The sequence below is a fragment of the Leucoraja erinacea genome, chromosome 20 (assembly GCF_028641065.1).
Source record: "Leucoraja erinacea ecotype New England chromosome 20, Leri_hhj_1, whole genome shotgun sequence".
Lineage (NCBI taxonomy): Eukaryota > Metazoa > Chordata > Chondrichthyes > Rajiformes > Rajidae > Leucoraja > Leucoraja erinaceus.
The window spans coordinates 20,822,030-20,845,667 of record NC_073396.1 but is presented as its reverse complement, the minus strand read 5'-3'; the positions used below and the strand labels follow the sequence as shown (position 1 = coordinate 20,845,667).

At 44.2% G+C, this 23,638-nt stretch overlaps 1 protein-coding gene across 6 annotated transcripts in view; it reads right to left on the bottom strand.

Moving 5' to 3' along the window:
- Positions 1-23,638, bottom strand: part of cyth3a (cytohesin 3a) — an 80,198-nt gene that overhangs the window by 13,591 nt on the left and 42,969 nt on the right. For 4 of the 6 annotated variants that reach the window (XM_055651600.1, XM_055651597.1, XM_055651601.1 and 1 more), the window contains 8 exons: positions 22,123-22,187; positions 20,728-20,838; positions 17,974-18,040; positions 11,863-11,981; positions 9,936-10,016; positions 9,006-9,118; positions 4,199-4,347; positions 2,873-2,984 (listed from right to left, as the gene is read on the bottom strand). In XM_055651600.1, coding sequence (XP_055507575.1) covers positions 2,873-2,984; positions 4,199-4,347; positions 9,006-9,118; positions 9,936-10,016; positions 11,863-11,981; positions 17,974-18,040; positions 20,728-20,838; positions 22,123-22,187 — 817 coding nt within the window. The remainder of the gene's footprint in view (positions 1-2,872; positions 2,985-4,198; positions 4,348-9,005; positions 9,119-9,935; positions 10,017-11,862; positions 11,982-17,973; positions 18,041-20,727; positions 20,839-22,122; positions 22,188-23,638) is intronic. The other 2 variants (XM_055651602.1, XM_055651599.1) reach the window with 1 other exon arrangement.

Genomic DNA, 23,638 nt, shown 5'->3' with positions numbered 1-23,638 from the left:
GAAATGGGGGGGGACTATGTATAAACACTGCTGCAATTTCCACATGGTGAAACCAAAATGTATAAAAGTGGCCTTTATTAAAATCTGACACTGTGCACTTTACCCACATGTGATTTGTTTATATTACAAATCTCAATTTGTGTAGTATAGAGACAAATAAATAAATGACGGGTCTTTGTCCCAAACATTATGGAGGGCACCTTAGGTGACATTTCGGATCAGGACCCTTCTTTAGGCTGAAAAAGGGTCCCAAACTGAAATGTTACCTATCCACATTGCCCTGAGATGTTGTTTGACCCGCTGAATTACTCCTGCACTTTGTGTTATTTGTTCAAGATTCCAGCATCTGCAGTTGTTTGTGCTGGACAGAGGGAAAATCAAAGGTAGACAAAAATGCTGGAGAAACTCAGCGGGTGAGGCAGCATCTATGGAGCGAAGGGATAGGTGATGTTTCGGGTCAAGACCCTTCTTCAGACTGATGTGGGGGTGGGGGGGGGGCGGGAAGAAGAAAGGGAGAGGCAGAGACAGTTGGCTGTGGGAGAGCTGGGAAGGGGAGGGGAAGGAGGGAGAAAGCAAGAACTACCCGAAAGCGGAGGTCAATGTTCATACCGCTGGTGTGTAAATTACCCAAGCAAAATACGAGGTGCTGCTCCTCAAATTTGCAGTGGGACTCACTCTGGCTATGGAGGAGGCCCAGGACAGAAAGGTCGGATTCGGAATGGGAGGGGGAGTTGAATTGCTGAACCATCAGGAGATCGGGTTGGTTAATGCGAACTGTGCGGAGGTGTTGAGCGAAGCGATCGCCAAGCCTACGCTTGGTCTCACCGAAGTAGAGCAGTTGACACCGAGAGCAGTGGATGCAATAGATGAGGTTTGAGGAGGTGCAGGTGAACCTCTGCCTCACCTGGAAAGACTGCTTGGGTCCTTGGATGGATTCAAGGGTGAAGGTAAAGCAACAAGTGTTGCATTTCCTGCAGTTGCAAGGGAAAGTACCAGGTGAGGGGGTGGTTTGGGTGGGAAGGGACAAATTGACCAGGGAGTTATGGAGGGAGCCGAAAGGGGAGGAGATGGGAAAATGTGGGCAGTAGCGGGATCCAGTTGGAAGTGGCGAAAATGTCGGAGGACAGAGGGAAAATACTGGTTAAAGTTATTATGTGGAATTTTTCCAAGTCCACCCAGAAAGGACTACTGTATTTTCCATGTAAAAGATCACACTTCCCACAGCCAACAGTATTTCATGACGTCTTATTTATTTCCCCTCTCATGCCCTCCATTCCTGGTAAATCTTTTCTGCACCCATACTAGCTTAATGACATCCTTCCTGTGGTTTAGTTAAGTTTAGTTTAGAGATACAGCATGGAAATAGACCCTTCGGCCCACCGAGTCTGTGCCAACCAGCGATCACCTCTTCACCAGATCTATTCTACACACTAGGGACAATTTACAGAAGCCAATTAACCTGCACGGCTTGAGTGTGGGAAGAAACCAAAGCGAGGGAGACCGTACAAACTCCGTACCGACAGCAGCCGTAGTCAGGATCAAACCTGGGTCACCTTTACTGCAAGGCAGCAACTCTAGAACTGTGCCGTCCTGTGCGGACCAGAACTGCATATAATAATCCAAGTGTGGTCTCACCAACTACTTGTACATGATGCCCCAACTCTTGGACTAACTCCCCTGACCGATGAAGGCATCTGTGCCAATTGCTTTCTTCATCACCCTGTCTACCTGTGGCCGGAACATGCCTGATGGACTTTAACTCTTACCACTTCACGCAAGAACACAAACCCTAGAGAACCATATCACAGCGGATCAGCCAACGCCTGAAGGCAGGAGGTCATAGGATGAACCCATAACCAGTTCAAAACGTCCCACCCACAGAAACCAACTCACGGCACTGTGGTGTCGGGAGATTTGATCAGTCAGAGAAGCTGAACCCTTCCTTCATAAGAGACAAACATTGCTGCCCTTTTAACATGGGTGAGAGGCCAGTGGAAAGGTTTGCATTACTTGCATTTTTCAGGTTTCCATGCAGCCTAAAGCATCAAGAACAATGTACGCACCGGTCATTCCTCCTACGCCCTCCCGTCGGGCAGATGGTTGAGGCTTGAAAGCACAATCCAACAAATTCAGGAACAGCTTTTTCTCCCCCACTCTCAACAGACAACTGAATAGTGCCCTCATACGCTATGGGTGCAGTCCCAATCTTCCAACTTACCTCATTGCAGCCCTTTGAATTTTTTTTAAATCTGCACTTTCTCTGTAGCTGCAACACTTTGACTCGGCAACACTGTATTCTGCACACTTGTATTTTGCTTTTGGCACTGTCTGTTGTATTTGTGTATGGCTTAACAGTACTTAAATGTTATGATTTGATTGGAGAGCATGCAAGCAAAGCTGTTCACAGCATCTTAGTTATGAGACAATAAGCCATCACCAAATGCCAGTCACTGAAATAATTTGAAGATTATTCATCGTTGTAATGTAGGAGACAAGACAGTTGATTCACAGCAAAAATCCTACAAACCAAAATAATGCCCTAAACATTTTTGATTTAAGTAATGTTTCTCGAGGGTGAACAGCTGGTTGGAACAGAGGGCAATATCTCGTGATCTTTCGGAACTTGTACCTGAAAGTGCAGATGGACTCGGTTTCACATTTAGTGTGAAGGAATGGCCAGCAGTGCAGGGTTCCTTCAGTATTACACTGGAACATCAGCCTACACTCTGATTCTCAACGGCACACGCGTTAAACCCACTACACTCACGCCTCAGTCCATGATGGCAGCACCACAGTGCTGGCAATCGGCTTGGAAAGCACACTTGAAAATACCCTGATGCGCAGTAATTGAACAAAAATTAGGCAAACTAACCTAATTTTAGTAGCCAGCCCTCCCGGTCAGGGTTAAAGAATGTGTGCGTCAAATCATTGCCATCATCTTCTGGGATTTTGAAAGGCTCGTTCTTAATACTGTCATACAGGTTCTGCAGAGAGATGGGAAATAGAGAGATTAGCACAAAACCAATGCATAGAAAAAAGAGACAAAAGGGTGTCAGTAGAGAGGGGAAGAATGTAATGTAAAGCCATTGGCAGAGATATAGATGGAAGGGGACGAGCAGGAGGAAAGTGAGGGGTGGATCTGTTACCCAAAATTGGAGAATTCAATGTTCATATCGTTGGGTCGTAAGTACCCAAGTGTAATACAAGGTGCTGTATCGCCATTGTCCCTATGGCCTCACTCTGATAATGGAGGCCCAGGGCAAGAAGGTGAGGTATAGGAATGGGAAGGGGGTTAAAATGGTTAGCAACCTGGAGATCCAACAGGCCTTGAACAGTACAGCACAGGAACAGGCCCTTCAGTTACATGGTCCCGATCCCTCCATTAGGATTTAAATAGTTGGATAGAGAAGCAAAAGAAAAAAGGTAGTGGAGTTTGGAATTCTCTTCCCATTTATAAAGTGCTTGAATGTGTATTTGAAGAGCTGTGACCAGCAAGGAAAGCTACAGACCCATGCTGAAAGTGGGATTGGACAAGTCCTTTTACCAGAATGATGCCTGGATTAGGGAACATTAGCTACAGGGACAGGCTGAATAAACTTGGATTGTTTTCTCTGGAATGCCGGAGGTTGCCAGAGAAAAATATAAAAGGGTAGATAGACAGAACATTTTTCCCAGGATGGAAAAATCAAATACTAGAGGACGTAGCTTTAAGATGAGAAGGGGAAAGTTTAAAGGAGATGTACGGGGCACGTTTTTTTTTTTTTACCCAGACAGTGGTGGGTGAATGGAACACACTGCCGGGGGTGGAGTGGCATTTAAGAGACCTTTGGATAGGCACATGAATATAGATCATTTGCAGGCAGAGATTAGTTTATCTATGCATCATGTTTGGCACTGGCAATGTGGGCTGAAGGACCTGTTCCTGTACATACAACCAAGATGTTAAGGTTTAAAACTCCATCAAAGGATGCCCCTGCAACAGCAAGATACTGAGGGATGAGCCGGCATCAAGCAACAAATGTTGGGGTACACGTTAAACAGATGGTCTACAGATTCAAGGGATCAGGACACTGCCCAGCCAGATGAACCGACTGAGGAAACAACTTCCCGAATTATAGAAAACTCTTCCTCGATCAATCCCACCTTCTGGCTTTTCACTGCAGGAATGTGGGGGAAACGGCTTTGGTCAAAGACTCACCCTGAGTAACTCTTCTGGAAGATCTCCACCTTCGTTGATGCCCCGGTTCATGGAGATGAACCTCTCAACGGCAGGTTTGTCCCTCACGTTGGGGTTATGCAAACTTGTATTCAACATAATGATGGCGAAGGACAACACATAGCAAGTGTCTGTGGACAGGGGAAAGACAAGCAGTTAAACACAGTCTACAACTTTAATATTTATATATCTGGGCCCAATAATTCAAACTTGCACACTCAGGCCATTCAGGGTCTGTGCCGGCTTTTCTGACCCAGTCTAGCTTAGGTTTATTATTGCCATGAGTACCAAGGTACAGCGACAAGGTTTGTTTTGCATGATATCCTGTCAGCTCACATAATACCATTCATAAAAACAATCGTTAAATTCAAGTACAATAGGAAGAGCAAAGGGAAGATACAGAGTGCAGAATATAGTTCTCAGCAATGTAGCCAAAGTCCAATGTCTGTAATGGGGTAGAGGTGAATCAGACAGCACTTAACTCATCTCTTTCTGCAGTGTTCTGAAAATTTACCTTCAACTAATTTTTTTCTAATTCCCTTTAGAGAGTTCATCTACACCATCAGATTTTCATTCAAACTTGATTTCCCTACTCTAGTTAAAGGACTCTGTGCATTCGCCCTATCAATCCCCTCATGATTTTATACACCTATATAACATCACCCCTCAGCCGCCTGTACTCCAAGGCATAAAGCCCAAGCCTTGCCAGAAGCCAATTAACCCACAACTCTGCACGAGTTTGGGACGCGGGAGGAAACAGAAGCCCCCGGAGGAAACCCAGGCAGTCACTGAAAGAACGTGCTGTCCAGTCTGAAGAAGGGTCCCAACCCGAAACATCACTTATCCACGTTCTCCAGAGATGCTGCCTGACCCACAGAGTTACTCAAGCAGTTTGTGTCCTTTCCCTACAGCTCAGCAACCCCGCTTCTTCAAAGGTCAGTTTGTCACATTTACCAATTAAGGTAATAAAGAATTACCATACAGACACACACTGAAAAAAAGCAACAAGACACACAGCTACATAAAAGTTAACATCAACATCCACCACAGCAGATTCCCCACTGTGATGGAAAGCATCTAATCTTCTTCCTCTTTATTCTCCAGTGGTCGGGGCAATCGAACCATCCACAGTCGGGGCAGTCGAAGCCCCCCGCATCGGAGCGGTCGAAGATCCTGCGGCCTGGAGCTCCTGAAGTCGGTCTCTAACCAGGGACCGTGAGCTCCACAATGTTAAGTCCAGGGGCTCCTGCAGTTGGAGCTCCAAGGTCGATCCCCATCAGGGATCGCCAGCTCCACAATGTTAAGTCCACAGGCTCCTGCGTTTGGAGCTCCCGAAATCGGTCTCCGGCAGAGGCCGCCCAGCTCCTCGATGTTAGGCCGCAGTGCGGACGGAGATACGATACGGGGAAATAAAAAACAAAAAAACGCATCTCCATCGAGGTAAGAGATTAAAAAAAAGTTTCCCCCAACTCCCCCACATAAAACAAGCTAAAGAACACTAAAACACACATTTAACAAATACTAAAAAACAGCAAAGAAGGAAGTAGGGACAAGTCAAGACTATTGGCGAGGCGGCCATTGCTCAAAAAAAAGGGCGGTGCTGTGGCACAGCGGTAGAGTTGCTGCGTTTATAGCACCAGAAACCTGGGTTCGATCCTGACTACGGGTGCTCTCTGTACAGAGTTTGAACGTTTTCGCTGTAACTGCATGGGTTTTCTCCGAGTGCTCCAGTTTCCTTTCATACTCCAAAGATGTGCAGGTTTGCAGCTTAATTGGCTTCTGTAAAATTGTACAATATCCCTAGTGTGCAGGATAATGTCATCACTGGTTGACGCAGACTTGGTGGGCCAAAGGGCCCGTTTCCACGCTGTATCTCTAAAGTCTAAAGTTCTAAGACCTGGCAAGATTGTTGTAAATCTTCTCTGCACTCTTTATAACTTGGGGAATAAAAAGGACAGGCAAACAAAGAGAAAGTAACCAGTTTCAAACTGAAATCAATGTCTTATTCGATTTTAATCTCCCAGGCCCTATTTGGGAGAGGGTTTCAACATAAATAGTTAAAGCTGCACCATAGTGGACTGTGGACAAGATTTAGTGTTCTGCTAAAGAGCACAGATACTTCCTAGCCTCTTTATTCACTCTTCCTCAAGTTATCAACTCTCCCGCCGGTGCACAGCTGGACACTGACCTCCACAACCCCAGCGCGGAAAGACGGCGGACTGCAGCCAGGAGCCGGGGAAGCCAGCCCAGTATGTCCTTGTCCCCACCCAAAGGGGAAGTGCACATCCAGATGTTACCAGCACACCAGGGCCAAGCTAACAGGGGAGGCAGGCGAAGGAACTGGTGGTGGCGGGCGGGGTGGGTGGAGTTCCCCGGGTCAAAAGGAAGGCTGCAATTCTTTAGAGTAAATTGTCACTCATATTAGAAAGCTCTTAAATATTAAAGAAACAAAAAATGCCTCAAAATAATAAATGCTGATGTGACCCAGCCTAAATCTTTCATTTCATTATTGCTACAGAACGGATTTTTAAAAACTGGTTAAATTCTTCACAATAAGAGAGCAGAGGTGATCGCAGGCCATCACAGTATACCGTTATGTAACACGCTCAACGTGAGAAAACACCTTGTCGGTGACAACCAGGAACTTATTCGGCAAATTTTGGTTCCAGAAGAGGAAATATTACCACAGCTGAACAAAAGTTTGTTCCAGGAACATCTTAACCGGTAGGCGGCGCGACTCTGGTCAGCAGCGGCCTCCGCAGCCCGTCCGCGTTTTTATTATTTTCTGTCTATGTTTCTATGTAGTTTTTCTTATTTTTTGTTGGGGTGTGTGTGTGTGGGGGGGGTGGGGTGGGGTGGGAGGGAGGGGGAAACTTTTAAATCTCTCCCTGCACGGGAGACCCGACCTTTTCTTGCCGGGTCTCCGTTGTCGTTGGGGCTGCAATGAGGTGCGGCCTCCAACAGAAGAAGCCGGGGACTCTGGTGCCGACGACTCACCGTCACCGTCGTGGAGCTGGCCGAGTCCGGAGCGGGTGGAGCGGTGGTGGAGCGCTGCTGCTGCTGCTGCGGCCCGACCTCCGGAGACTCGGAGGCTGCTATTGCGGGTCTGCGGACGGCGGCACCGGGGGCCCGCGGATCCCTGGAGGGAGACCGCCTTTCGGGGCTCCTGCAGCGGCGACTTCTCCCGCCCGAGTTGCGGGGTCGAGGAGCTCCTGGAGCGGGGCCTGACATCGCCGCCCCGTGCGGCTTGGAATGGCCGCGGGACTCTGCGGGCGCATGCCGGGGGCTCTGGCACCAAGACCCGGTGTGCGATCTTGCACCACCCGGCGTGGCTTTAATGGCCGCGGGACAATCGCCATCGCCAGCCGGGGGCTTTGACTTTGACTCTGACATCGGGGGGGGGGGGGGGGGGGGGGGGGGGGGGGGGGGGAGAGTGCAGTGGAGAGAAGTTTTTTTTGGCCTTCCATCACAGCAATGTGATGGATGTTTATGTAAAATGTAAATTATGTTGTGTCTGGGGTCTATTTGTCTGTAATGTATGGCTGCAGAAACGGCATTTCGTTTGGACCTCAAGGGGTCCAAATGACAATTAAATTGACTATTGACTATTAAAAAGGGCAGAGGGTCAGAGGAGAGTGTGAAGAACATACTGGTGAGAATGCAAAGCTGTAACAGTGGTGCAGCGGGTAGAGCTGCTGTCTCATAGTGCCCAAGCACTCTGCATCTTCCCCTTTGCTCTACCTATTGTACTCCAGTTTGACAGTTGTATTTATGTACAGTATTATCTGATCGGATTGGTTATCATGCAAAGCAAAGCTTTCCATTCTACCTTGGTACACGTGACAATAATAAACTTAAATCACACTTGGGGCAGGTGAGCAAGGCTGGTGAAGTGAGATCCAGGGAAAGGTGACAGAAAATCCAAAGGGAAAAGAGCCGATAGTCCCGTCCACAGTGGATCAGAAGATCGAGGATTTCCCATTCCAGAACCGAGAGGAAAGTCAGGAGAATAGGTTACAGAAAAAGTATTGGGAGTGGAATCGGGTTGCTCCATCAGCGGGTGTAGAAGTGTAGCAAAACAGTCTCCTTCATGATGCAAGGAAGTATGGAAAGAGTGCTGTCATCTCTTCAGTCCCCCCCCCTCCCCCACCCCACACTTGAATTGACACAAATAAAATGCAGAAACGTTTTCCCAGGATGGAAATGTCATCAACTAGAGGGCTCGGCTTTAAGGTGAAAGGGGCAACATTTAAAGGAGATGCGTAGGGGCAAAATATTTTTGCACAGGGAGGGCAGTGGAAGCCTGGAACACACTGTTAGGGGTAGTGGAGGCAGATATGATAGTGACGTTTAAGAGGCTTTTAGATCAGCACATGGATTTACAGGGAATGGAAGAATATGGATCATGTGCAGGCAGAGGAAATTAGTTTATTCTGGCATCACAACCAGCATGGACATTGTTGGTCGAAGGGCCTGCCCTGTGGTATATTTTCCCAAGTTCCAAATTTTAAAAAAATTGACATATTAATAAAGCATTAAAGAAATTTGGCTGCTTCTCATGTCCTGCAGCTCAAGAAACCTCTGGGACTTTTCAGATGAGAGATGGCCTTTGGCACTGTGTCAGGAATTGGTTCAAGATGTGGGAAGAAGCAAGATTATTTCTCCGCTTTAACGAGAAATGCACTAATGCAAAGGAACATCCTCCAGTGAAGGTCATGGTGGGAGAAAAAAAAAAAAAAAAGTTCACCCCTACAATATATCTATTGCCTGTTGATGCAACTTTACTGACCTGTTGACTGGAAGACCCCTGGATTGCACTGACAGTAACGCGAGGCAAATGATTCCATCATCCGATCTATTTTCTGAGCCTCTCCTGGCAGCCTGAAGCTCCACAGAAACTGCCTGTCATGGAACAACAGGAGGACCAATTTTGAACAACGTGTTCAATCTGCAATATTCAGTCACTTAATAGAGTCATAGAGAATGCATTTCGTTGTCTCTGAGTCATGAATCTGAGTCATACAGCACAGAAACAGGCCCTTCAGCCCAACTTTATTTTAGAGATACAGGGTGGAAACAGGCCCTTCGGCCCACCGAGTCCACGTCAACCAACAAGGACTCATACACGAGCGCTATCCTACACACTAGGGACAATTTACAGAAGCCAATTAGTCTACAAATCTGCACATCTTTGGAGCATGGGAGGAAACTGGAGCACCAGGGGAAAACCCACACAGTCACAAGAACGCGCAAACTCTGTACAGACAGCACCCGTAGCCAGGATCAAACCCGGGTCTCTGGCGCTGTGAGGCAGCAACTCTACAGCTGCGTCAGTGTGCCGCCCTCGGTTCTCCAGAGATGCTGCCTGACCTGCTGAGTTACTCCAGCAATTTGTGACCTTCTGCTGCACCATTTTTATCCGGTCACATCTCTAGAGTGGGACATTAATCCATAACAGACAGACTTGAAAGCAGGAGTGATACTCCCTGCAGCAAATTCCTACTGTACACCCACTCTGCCCTTTTAACATACGTATCTAATTAATATTTGGAACAAAAATGTTACACAAGATGCAAAACAGAATTTCGCAACCAGAATCTCCTCCTCCCTTTCATTTTGTACAAATTAGAAACCTAATGACACAATTATTCATTGATAACTTACTGGATTTATCAATGCCAAGCTTCCAGATAAGCATTTAGTTGTAAAAAGTACATACCTCAAAGCCTGTACTAGATTAAGGTCAGCAAACTCGTGAAGCTCGACAAATGCTTGTAGGACCTTCAGGTTAAATTCATCTCTGCAATAAGGGAGCAAAAAATATAGACGTTACAAGATGCAATTTCTTCCATTTTAGAATATTATAGGGACCTCAGCTCTTATATTTCCACATGCCCAGTCACCTTTCAGCTCACTGTGCCTCTAGAAGTTGTCCACTCAGCCCCATTCACCTTGCTCTTTCCACAAAGTCCTGGAATATTTCCTGCTTCAAACAGTTATTCAGTAGCCTTTCCAAAGTTCCTACTGAATTTATCACTCAAGCAGCACTCCTAAACTCAGGTCTATGCAAAACAAATTCTACAAATCTCTTTCTTTCTCTTTAGCTGATCGTCTTAGATTCTTCATTACTTTGACCCACCAACCATTGGAAATTGTGAGTGCTTTAATTCTCCAAATTTCCCTTTTGGGCAACACCTCAAGCAAGCAAAATTATTCTTCTACATAATATGCAAGATCACGAGAGGAATAGAGAGGGTAAAAGTACACTTTTACCCAAAGTTGGGTAATCAAGAACCAGAGGTGGTAGGGGAAAGATTTACATAAACACTCGTAACTAACAGTTCTTATTGTGTCCCGGGGAGCCGTGTGGGCCAGATCCACCCGCCAAACAACCACGCCGCCGCTGCCCAGAACGACGACTGAAGATCTGAACGCGTCCAGGTAGGCCCGACTCGTCCACTGGCCTCCCAGTGGACTGCAGTGAAGCCGAGAAGAGAGGCCTATCTGAGTCGAAGGAGCCTCAGCGGTGGCGGCAATGGGAGCCTTGGCGGTGGCAGGGGAGACTCAGCGGCAACATAAGCCTTGGCGGCGGTGGGGACATGTGGTCGATAAGCATGAGGGGTGGAGGGGAAGACAATGGGGATCCGGCATGGAGGTAGGGACCAGCGTTGGGGGACGGTCGGAGAACAAGGGGGGACCTGGTGTGGGTGAGGGGGAACTCTAGTTTTAGAATCCTCTGCCCAGGGGATAATTCGGTGTTTGTTTGTTTGTTCATTTGTTCCGGAGAAGGCGCTGTGCACACGGCAGCCAGCCAACAGTCGCTTCTCTTTTTCTTTTTGTTTTAACTTTTAATTTCAAGTTTTTGGCTACCTTGTGTGTTGTGACTGTCGGCAGACCAATTTCCCTCCGGGGATGATTAAAGTTTTATAGTATCGTATAAAATGTCCTGCCCCATTCAATAGCTACTTTTAATATTTTTCCGATTGATATATGCATGGATGACATTGGCACATTGTTAGAGAGCACAGGGATCTATCAAATGTTTATAAGAATCCAATGAGTTGACTGATGGTTTTTAAGAAGGAAGGCTGTTAACAGAAACATCGCCCGGTAGACATTAACTGAGGGTTAAAGAGGCGGTTGAATGCAATGGTGTGCTGATCTGTGAGAGTCAGTTTCATCCAATATAGAGCACAGCCCCACCAATTATCACAGTTCATGAACTCTGGAGCAACTTATACAAGCCAAAGACGTTGAGAAAATTCCAAAAGAGCATGCGGGTGAACAATAAGATCCCATACAGCCTGTCATAGAGATAAGTCACCCCACTGAGACCCACACCCCTCTTGCTCAGTGTATCCATTGCAACAGAAAACGAGTGACTGAGGCCAGGAGAAAGTTAGACGCTATCCAAGAACCTTAGTTATTACAGAGACAAAAGGAACTGCAGATGCTGGTTTTTAAAAAGACAAAGTGCTGGAGTAGCTCAGCGTTAATGGAGAACAAGGATAACCCTGACCCAATATGTTATCATCCATGTTCTCCAGAGATGCAGCCTGACCCGCTGGGTTATGCCTGCACATTGTGTCTACTTTAGTTAATACCATCAACTAACTCTGCAGCCCATTAAGTAAATAGATACATACCTTTCACCCAAATAGTCCCCTATGACAGTTTTATTTAATCCTTCCCCCTTGTATAGGAACTGGGCTATCTCTTCAGGAGTGTTGTGGAGAAGATCATTTTCTATTTGAAATTGAATACCCTGTAATCAAAGAAAACAAAATGTCAGAATAATCCTGGGATGCAAAGGACACTTCTTACAATTATGCTGTTCCTTCCCAAACCTTACCTGAAGATAGGATATAGTTGTAATAGTTCCTTTTCCAAATGTAGTGTGTGCAAATGCCACTGGGCTATCTGACCCTTGATCGCATTGGACATTGACTTATACTGGGGTAGTACAGTGGCCCAGCTGGTGGAGCTGCAGTCTCGCTGCACCAGAAACCCAGGTTCGATCCTGACCTTGTGTGGAGTTTGCATGTTCTCCTTGTGTCTGTGTGAGTTTCCTCCCACATCATAAAGATGAGTGGGTTTATCGTTCAAAATGTAGAAATAAGGAACTAATCAGACTGATGAAAAGTCCCGACCCGAAACGTCACCTATCCACGATGCTGCCTGACCCGCTGAGTTACTGCAGCACTTTGTGTCTTTCCTGGGTTTGAAGGTTAATTGCCTTCTGCAAATTGGCCTTAGTGTGCAGGGAGTGGATACGAAAATGGGATAAGATAGAACTAGTGCGAATGGGTGATCAATGGTCAGCGTGGACTCGGTCAACCAAAGGGCCTATTTCCACGCTGCATATTTTAATCAATTCGATCAATCAATTCAATCAATGCAGTATCGAGCAGAGATACAAGAATCTGAGCACTCCCAACCTTGAATGAAACGCACCTCACCAATTGAAACAGCCCAGCTTTTACCAGACCTGACCAGATATGTCTGAGCATAATCATGGTCAAAGCTGTAGTAAAGGGCTAAAGAGAACTTGGTTTTAGCCCAATACCTACTGGAAAGTTAACCTTCAGCACTGCCAGCAGTCTCAGTTGCAAACACTCACTACAACAGCGTATCATCAGTCAATGCCAGAAATGCCTACTTGGATCCTTTCAAGTTACGCATTTTGAACATGATAGTCACGTTTTGTGTAGTAAACTGGAACATCATTGGACGTTGTTCATCATTTAGATGGGCACAGGTTGATTAAGGAGAGTCAGCATGGGTTAGTATGTGGGAGGTTGTGCCTCATAAATCTAATTGTTTTTTGAAAATGTGACCAAAAAGAGCTGTAGACATTGCATGTATTGATTTCAGCAAGGCATTCAGCAAGGTTCCACATGGTAGGCTGCTTTAGAAGGTTAGATGAGTGGATAGAAAATTGGCTCTATGCAAGGAAGCAGCGGGTGATGGTGGAAGGCTGTTTTTTTAGACTGGATGCCAACTGTGACTAGTGGTGTGCCTCAGGTTTCAGTGCTGGGCCCCATTGCTGTTTGTCGTCAAAATCGATGACTTGGATGAGAATGTACAAGGCATGATTGGCAAGTTTGCAGATGACACTAAAGTGGGTGCAGCAGGAACTAGATTGGTTGGGCAGGTGGACTGAGGAATGGTTGATTGAGTTTGCAGATAAATGAGGTGTTGCATTTTGGGAAGTCTAATAAAGGTAGGACCTATATAGTATAAAAGGTAGGGCCCTGCGAAGTGTTGTAGAGCAGAGGGATCTTGGAGTGCAGGTACATAGTTCCTTGAAAATGACCTCACAGGTAGATAGGGTGGTCACAATGGGTTTCAGCACATTGGCCATCATCAGTCAAGAGTATAGAAATTGAGAGGTCGTGTTGGTTTTATAAAACAGTGATGAGGCCACATATGGAGTATTGTGTTCAGTTTTCATTGCAATGTTATAGGCAAGATGTTGTCAAGCTGGAAAGGGTGCAGAGAAGATTTAAGAGGATGTTGCCAGGACTCGACCCGAGCTAGAGAGAGGGGTTGAGCAGGCTAGGACTTTATTCCTTGGAGCGCAGGAGGAAGAGAGGTGTACAAAATCAGGAGAGGAATAGATCAGGTAAATACACATTTGCCCAGTGTAAGGGAATTGGGAACCAGAGGACATAGGTATAAGATGGGTGGGTGGGGAGATTTGATAACAACCCGAGCTGCTGGAGGAGGTAGTTGAAGCAGGTTCTATTGCAACATTTGTGAAATATTTACACAGGTACATGGATAGAATAGGTTTATAGACCAAATGCAGAAAGGTGCGACTAGTGTAGTTGGGGCATTTTGGTCAGTGTGGGGGTAAATTGGGCCGCAGGGCTTGTTTCCACTGTATGACTATCGTGTGTTTGAGAACTTCACATTGCACTGACAGATTTTGAAGAGACCATTTAAACTTTCAAAAGGCTTTCATAAAACAGGCCCCTTATGCCTGAGCCCAACAAGATGGCAAATTAAACTACACTCAGTAGGACTATTCTCACAACCACCAACCTCTTTTCTTCTCCCATAACCTCACATTTGTAAATTGCAAGTCAACACTGAAAGTCTTTACCAGCCAAGGTTTATCAAGTGCTCCATATCCAATGTAGGAAAACTCAGAGTAGACAAAGACAATTCATATGGAAGGCAACACAAGCTCATGGGTGTGAGCAGCCTCCATCTGTTATTGTGTGGTAAAGAATTGAATGTTGAAAGGAAAATAATCTCAAATTTATTGCAATCTTCCTGAACCTAAACCAGTTCAAATCCTGATCACTCCCAGTTCCATAATCCCTCAGGAATGGTGCTTGACAGCTGGATGACAGTTCAACAGAAGGATGTACACAAATGTCCAACCCACCAGGCTGCTCTTCGGTATTATATTTACATTAATTACTTACATGGGCTCCTCCAGCCCAGCAACTTACTTCAGGCCTGCCACTCCCCAATTCTGCTTTCTTGTACATTGACAATTTCTCACCAGCGATAAGACTTGATATTTTTTAACAATTTGATACAAGATGGCACCGGAAACATGGCCACTCTTTGTGTACTGCCTCAGAAGATATTAACTTATTTTTTAAAATACTTCAATCATTGCCCTTTGTTGCTTATGCATGATTGTGCTTCTGTATAACAATGATTTTACTGGATAGCAAGCAAAACATTTCACTGTATTGAGTTACGTGATAATAAAGTAACAATTATCTGTTATTATGTGATAACGAATTGGACATTGCAAGAAAAATAATCTCAAATTTATTGCAATCTCTGGAATTTCCTCCTTAGAACCTCTCTCCTCTTTTCAGTCACTTATCACTGAACAACTTGAGGTCATAGCAAGAAGATTGTGATTTTCGTGGTTATACCATTAGTTAGGCCGCGGCTGGAGAACAAGGACAGCGCAGTGGTAGAGTTGCTGCCATCAGTGCCAGAGTCCCAGGTTCAATCCTAATTATGGGTGCTGACTGTATGGAGTTCGTACATTCCCCCTGTGACCGTGTGGGTTTCCTCTGGGTGCTCCAGTTTCCTCCCACCCTCCAAAGACATACAGGTTTGTAGGTTAAGTGGCTTCAGTAAGTTGTAAAATTATTCCTAGTATGTAGGGTCATGTTAGTGTACGGGGTGACGCTAACGTACGAGAAGCGTTTGATAGCTCTAGGCCTGTACTCATTGGAGTTTAGAAGGATGTCGGAGGTTCTCATTGAAGCCTACTGAATAATGAAAGGCCTAAATAGAGTGGATGTGGTTGTTTCCAGTAGTGGGAGAGTCTAGGACCAGAGAGTATCTTCACAATGGAGATGAGGAGGAATTCCTTCAGCCAGAAGATGGTGAATCTGTGGAATTAATTGCCGCAGAGAGCTGCGGAGGCCAAATAATTGGGTATTTTCAAGCGGAGGTTGATGGGTTCTTGTTTAATAAGGGCGTCAAAATGTTACCGGGAGAAGGAAGGAGAATGGGACTGAGGGGAAAAAATAGATCAGCATGATCAAATGGTGGAGGAGACTCGACGGGCCAAATGGCCTAATTCTGCTCCTATGTCTTAAATGATATGATAGGTTGGGTTTGTCTTCTTTGGAGCAGGAGTCCTGACTGATATGTACAATATTATGAGGAGTAATTTAACAATTTAATATATGCTACTTCTAGTGATGTATTTCTGAACTGTAGGCGTCGTTATACTGTAGGAAACACTGTATCCAATTGTCACACCGCAAACTCCCACAAACAATACAGAGATAAAATGAACAAAAACTGCTCAATCTTTTGACAAAGTACAGAACGAGAGGAAAGTGCAACAGTTGGATTCTCAACCTTTAGGATAAGGAAACAAGTTTCAGCAGAGAGCTTTCAGTACAAATTAAATCCCATAAACATGGATTCTTTTATTTACATTGTGACATGCCAGTGTTGCAATACAAAGGTTAGACTATGAGGGATGATTAGATAGAAGTACAGGAGTTTAGGGGAAGCACAGATAGGGTAGACAGGCAAAGTACTTTCCTATGGTCGGTGTATCAAAAACAAGCAGGTGTAGGTTTAAGGTGAGAGGAAGGAGTTTTAATGGGAATCTGAGGGGTTAGGTTTTTTTTACAGAGAGAAGTTGATATCTGCAATGTGTTGCCAGAAGAGGTGGCAGTGTCAGATACAATCACAGCATATAAGAATCATTTAGACAAGACGTTTAGCTAGACAAGGCATAGAAACCTATAGTCCTCATGGGATTAGTGAAGGTTGGCAAAAGGGTCAGCATGGAAGAGGTGGGCCGAAGGGCTTGACTGTGCTGTACAACTATAATTCTACACCATGCAGTAGACTAGAAATGAGCAAAGTCTACGGGTTATCCAAGTACAAGAAAAGTGCTTTTACAGCAAGGCTCAGTTCTGGGACCCCAGCTATTTACTATATATATTAATGATTTGGACGAGGGAATTGAATGCAACATCTCCAAGTTTGCGGATGACACGAAGCTGGGGGGCAGTGTTAGCTGTGAGGAGGATGTTAGGAGGCTGCAAGGTGACTTGGATAGACTGGGTGAGTGGGCAAATGCATGGCAGATGCAGTATAATGGGGATAAATGTGAGGTTATCCACTTTGGTGGCAAAAACAGGAAAGTAGATTATTATCTGAATGGTGGCCGATTAGGAAAGGGGGAGATGCAACGAGACCTGGGTGTCATGGTACACCAGTCATTAAAAGTAGGCATGCAGGTGCAGCAGGCAGTGAAGAAGGCGAATGGTGGTGTTAGCATTCATAGCAAAAGGATTTGAGTATAGGAGCAGGGAGGTTCTACTGCAGTTGTACAGGGTCTTGGTGAGACCACACCTGGAGTATTGCGTACATTTTGGTCTCCTAATCTGAGGAAAGACATTCTTGCCATAGAGGGAGTACAGAGAAGGTTCACCAGACTGATTCCTGGGATGTCAGGACTTTCATATGAAGAAAGGCTGGATAGACTCGGTTTGTACTCGCTAGAATTTAGAAGATTGAGGGGGAATCTTGTAGAAACTTATAAAATTCTTAAGGGGTTGGACAGGCTAGATGCAGGAAGATTGTTCCCGATGTTGGGGAAGTCCAGAACAAGGGGTCACAGTTTAAGGATAAGGTGGAAATCTTTTAGGACCGAGATGAGGAAAACTTTTTTCACACAGAGAGTGGTGAATCTCTGGAATTCTCTCCCGCAGAAGGTAGTTGAGGCCAGTTCATTGGCTATATTTAAGAGGGTGTTAGATGTGGCCCTTGTGGCTAAAGGGATCAGGGGGTATGGAGAGAAGGCAGGTACCGGATACTGAGTTGGATGAACAGCCATGATCATATTGAATGGCGGTGTAGGCTCGAAGGGCCGAATGGCCTACTCCTGCACCTGTTTTCTATGTTTCTATGGTTCTATGTTTACTCAGAAGCTGAAAACCCACGGAATTCTCTAATCACTCACTGAGTACATGAGATCAGACAAGAAGATGGGGTTAAGACAGAAGATTAGCCAGATTATTCAGAATGTCGGAGCAAACTCGAGTCATGCTGCTGACTCCTGTTCCTTAGGCTCTTTTCTTAGAAGTTCACTAACCTTTAAGTCTCGATATAACATCCATAATAAATAAAAGAATGGTTGTAAGAAATCTAAAATAGAATGTGCAGGAAACCCTCAGTAGCATTTTCTGTACAGAGAAAACCTAGTTAATGTCTCAAATTATTAACCATCTACCAGAAACATCCCTTACCTTTTTGGGATCCATATTGAATTTCTTTCGTCCCATCGCCATTTGTTTATTCCTTTGGGATATTTTGCTGTAAATGAAGTTGCAAAAAAGTGAGGATGTTTGAAACAGCGGCTCCACGAGTGGGGCTCCTCCTTTTAGGTTTAACATTTCTTATCATGATAACATTCCAAAAACCAGGACCTAGTTTAATCAGAAGCAACTCTGAGAGGGACAAGGATGGCAAGACAGGAGAATGTGCATCGAACAATTGGGTTTGATGTAGGAATGAATTTACCTTCATGAAGCATGCAGAGGGCATGGATTATTATTTGTATAAAAGGACAAACCTTTTATAAAAGTTAATCACAAAAGGCATTGCCAGCAACAAATCTACAAAGTGCATCACCCGATGGAACGCTAAGGGAAAAGATACCTTTCAGGGGAAGTTGTTAATACATCGGGGAAGAAGAATGTACTGACAGAACACAAAGTGCTGGAGAACACAGCAGGTCAAACAGCGTTTGTGGAGGGAATGGATAGGCCATGTTTCAGATCGGGACCCTTCTTGAATGCTGAATTGTCATCTGTCCATTCCCTCCATAGATACTGCCTGACCCATTGTGTTCCACCAGCACTTCGTGTTCACATAGGGTCCAGCATCAGCAGTTCCTTGTGTCTCCGGTATGTTGACAGAGATGGATATAATTCCATGGTGCTCAAACTAATTACAGTGCCCTCCATAATGTTTGGGACAAAAACCCATCATTTATTTATTTGCCTCTGTACTCCACAATTTGAGATTTGCAATAGAAAAAAATCACATGTGGTTAAAGTGCACATTGTCAGATTTTATTAAAGGGTATTTTTATACATTTTGATTTCACCATGTCGAAATTACAGCTGTGCTTATACATAGTCCCCCCATTTCAGGGCGCCATAATGTTTGGGACACATGGCTTCACAGGCGTTTGTAATTGCTCAGGTGTGTTTAAAATGGCTCCTTAATGCAGGTATAAGAGAGCTCTCAGCACCTAGTCTTTCCTCCAGTCTTTCCATCACCTTTGGAAACTTTTATTGCTGTTTATCAACATGAGGACCAAAGTTGTGCCAATGAAAGTCAAAGAAGCCATTATGAGACTGAGGAACAAGAATAAAATTGTTCCAGAGACATCAGGCCTTAGGCTTAACAAAATCAACTGTTTGGAACATCATTAAGAAGAAAGAGAGCACTGGTGAGCTTACTAATCACAAAGGGACTGGCAGGCCAAGGAAGACCTCCACAGCTGATGACAGAAGAATTCTCTCTATAATAAAGAAAAATTCCCAAACACTTGTCCGACATATCAGAAATACTCTTCAGGAGTCAGATGTGGATTTGTCAATGACCACTGTCTGCAGAAGACTTCATGAACAGAAATACAGAGGCTACACTGCAAGATGCAAACCACTGGTTAGCCAAAAAAAAAATAGGATGGCCAGGTTACAGTTTGCCAAGAAGTACTTAAAAGAGCAACCAAAGTTCTGGAAATAGGTCTTATGGACAGATGAGATGAAGATTAACATATCAGAGTGATGACAAGAGAAAGTATGGAGCAGAGAAGGAACTGCCCAAGATCCAAAGCATACCACCTTCATCTGTGAAACACGGTGGTGGGGGTGTTATGGCCTGGGCATGTATGGCTGATGAAGGTACTGACTCACTTATCTTCATTGATGATACAACTGCTGATGGTAGTAGCATAATGAATTTTGAAGTGTATAGGCACATCCCATCTGTTCCAATTCAAACAAATGCCAACAATTCATTCTTCCAGCAAGACAATGATCCCAAACATACTGCTAAAGCAACAAAGGAGTTTTTCTAAACTAAACAATTTTCAATTCTTGAGTGGCCAAGTCAATCACCCGATCTGAACCCAATTGAGCATGCCTTTTATATGCCGATGAGAAAACTGATGGGGACTAGCCCCCAAACAAGCATAAGCTAAACATGGCTGCAATACAGGCCTGGCAGAGCATCACCAGAGAAGACACCCAGCAACTGGTGATGTCCATGAATCTCAGACTTCAAGCAGTCATTGCATGCAAAGGATATGCAACAAAATACTAAACATGACTACTTTCATTTACATTATATTGCTGCGTCCCAAACATTATGGTGCTCTGAAAATGGGGGGGGGGGGGGGGGGGGGGGGGAAACTATGTCTGTAATTTCACTGCTGTAATTTCTACATGGTGAAACCAAAATGTATAAAAATACCCTTTATTAAACTGACAATGTGCACTTTAACCGCGTGTGATGTTTTCTATTACAAATCTCAAATTGTGGAGTACAAAGGCAAATAAATAAATGATGGGTCTTAGTCCCAAACATTATGGAGGGCACTGTATGTGTAACTGAGTTTACAAAGCTGCTGCAGACACCTGGAGCTCAACTCTTGAGTTAGCATTAGATGAAATTTTCCTGCATTTCCCCGAACTGGAAACCAATTTTGCTTCTGCCAGGAATCTACAGAGCATGGAGAATGAGTCATGCTGGATGTGTGGGTGCAGTGTGTCGCGATGTGGATTTGACGGCATTCTCTGGTTTCTCCAGGCTCTTGTTTCCACAGCAATGACAAGCAGTAAGCCAAGAGCAACAAAGTCTGGTGTTATCCAGAGCACATACATCAGACTAGGATCAAAATCAGAGCATTCCTGCATTGTGTGCTTAGAAAAAGGGTTAGTGGGGTAAAGCTGCTGCCTCAGTGCCAGAAGCCCAAGTTCAATCCTGACCTTGGGTGCTGTTTGTGTGGAGCTTGCACGTTCTCTCTGTGACCGCATGGGTCTCCCCCGGGTGCTCTGGTTTCGTCCCACATCCCATGATGTGCAGTGTGTAGGAAGGAACTGTAGATAGACACAAAATGCTCGAGTAACGCAGCGAGATAGGCAGCATCTCCGGAGAGAAGGAATGGGTGAAGTTTCGGGTCATGACCATGATCATATTGAATGGCGGTGCAGGCTCGAAGGGCCGAATGGCCTACTCCTGAATCTAATTTCTATGTTTAGATTGGGGAGAGGAAAACTGGAGATATGGAAGGGTACAAAGAGAATGTAAGGTGAGATCCATCATAAAGATGCGTCCATCACCCCTATGCTTCCTGTTCAACACTATTCTCAGTCCATTAATGCTTCCTGTTTCTTGATTTTTCCCCATCTCTAACCTTCTCCCAATCCATGACCCTCCACAATCTCTATACTCTTCTAATGTTTGCCTCTTGAGCTCTCCATTTCTATAAATTCCACCATTAGCAGCTATACCGTGAGCTGCTTGAGTATTATTCTCTAAACTCACTCCCCAAACCCCTCTTTCCTCAAAACATTCTCAAAACCTCTTCAGTTTATCCATATCAACATTTTGTTATAGCTTAGTATCGAATATTATTTGAAAACATTCCCATTAGGCATTTAAGAGACTTGTTTAGGCATGTGAATATACAGGAAATTGAGGGATATAGGTTATGTGCAGGCATGTAAGAGTTGGTCTTGGAATCATATTCGGCACAGACATTGTGGGCCGAAGGGCCTGTTCTATAAGTACCTTAGGATGTTGTCTCACTATGGCATCATCTCTACATAAATATGTGAATGATGAACATTGCCTTGCTACGGTGGGTACTGTAGATAAAGACAATTGCTGTACAAAGTGTTATCTCCCTCTGTTCAAGGTGAGGGGATACATTTGGAGACCCAGCAGTACACGCTGGATTAAACACTCATTAGTGAAATAAAGGAAGTGCTATATTGCACACATCCAGGTCATCCACACACCAACACAGCATATTTAGATGAATGCCAATATATATTCCAATAATTAGAAATTTCTCAAAGCAGAGGAAAATCTTCAGCCTTTTATTTATTTTTATTTTTTTTTTATAAACTGGAAAATACCTGTAAATTAATTCAACTTAATACAATTGACCTTTGTGGAACAGAAATGGGGCATTGTGACTGGTAAAATAGTACCAAAAGCAAGTATCTTAGAGATTTAGGAAGCATTCATGGTTTAAGCTCATTTCATGAACATACTGACACACGGGCACACACCCTCTGCTTAAATCAACATTTAGAATGGATTTTTTTTTAAAACAATCGTGGCAAGAAAAAAAAGAGGTATAAATGACAACTCACCTTTCATCGCTACAGGTCAGAGTCTCAATCTCACTCATTACTTCGGCAATCTCGTCCTTCAACCTCTGTTTAAAAATAACATTAATACTCTGAATACAATTTTACAAGGCAGTTTAAAAGGCAGGCACATGGAATGAATGCACACTTCCAGCAAGCCTATTTCCAAAAATGAATCCCGACGCCTCTGAAGATGAAGTCACTGATGAAATGCAAAATCCAATAAAGCAAATCTTATTCATGTGGCAAGCAGCTGCAGACAGACAATACCACAAAATAAATCACTCCCCTGCTCTACCACCCCAGGGGAATTCAAAATCTACTCTCTCAGGATAAAATTAGGAGCAAAGGATTGTAAAACAATGCAACAAAATGTTTTTAAAAAAGGGGAAATACCACAAAATGTATTCCAGGTGAATAATTTGAGATGCATTCCATTCTCCATTTATTACTGTCACAATAAGAATTGGTGAGTTGGAATCACATCCTACACCCATTTGATTTCAACATCTACCAAAAGCGCTGGATAGACACTAATCATCCTATTTTGCTTAAAGGCAGCAACAAAGATAAGAGTGTACAAGTTAAATTGCTTACCACAGGTTACAGTGTACATCAACAAACAGAATACCCATATGTCATGCACCCTGTCAAAACTGTTGTGGAATTGCATTACAGTTTAAGAGTGAAGTGCACGACACACAACCTACATTCAGATATAATCTAACAATATTTTTATTTTTTTTAATGTGGTTGTAGCTTGGGAACTAGAATAGTTTCTGACACCCCCTGCACTGGGATGGTACAACCAGAAAAACCTTGACAAAAGGCCTCAGGAGAATTTGACAAGTTCATTAATCAACAGGCAGCGGGTTAATTTTAGAATGGAGGGGATAAAATTAAGTTATACAATTTCACAGAGATATACCCACCCATTTAGGAAAAAAAATATTACCTCTGTTAATTAAGTTTTCTCATTTGGAAGGACAGTAACACTGTTTTAAAAATAAATAAAGCATAAATAAAACTACGTGCAACGTGGAATAGATATTGCAAATGCAGACCCTGACCCTTCCCAATGCAATGCTAAGACTGACCCACAAGGCCTATTGCAGTCGAGAGAAAAAAATCTACCACCACCTGCTTAGGGACTGTCAATGAATGAGGCTTCGCCAGCTTCACCCAATCTCCGAGCATATCAAATAAACATCATCCCAGGTCGTGACTGAGTGCGATTCAAATGGGCTGTATTATTTTGTGCACATTTTGGAAACATCAGACATTAAAACCCAGCATTTGCAAAAATGCAAATATCATGCACATGCCAGACATAAAAATGCTGTTGCTGTCACTTCAAATAAATTCTAATCCTCTGTGAATATCTTGCCAAGTGTGGTTGCCACAGCGACAGAGAGCTAGAGCACAATTTCAATTAGACTACGCTTTTCGATCTGGATCTGCCATTCGATCAATTCCAGTGCAGATGTGCACTTATTTCAAATATATAGACCAAAGCCAA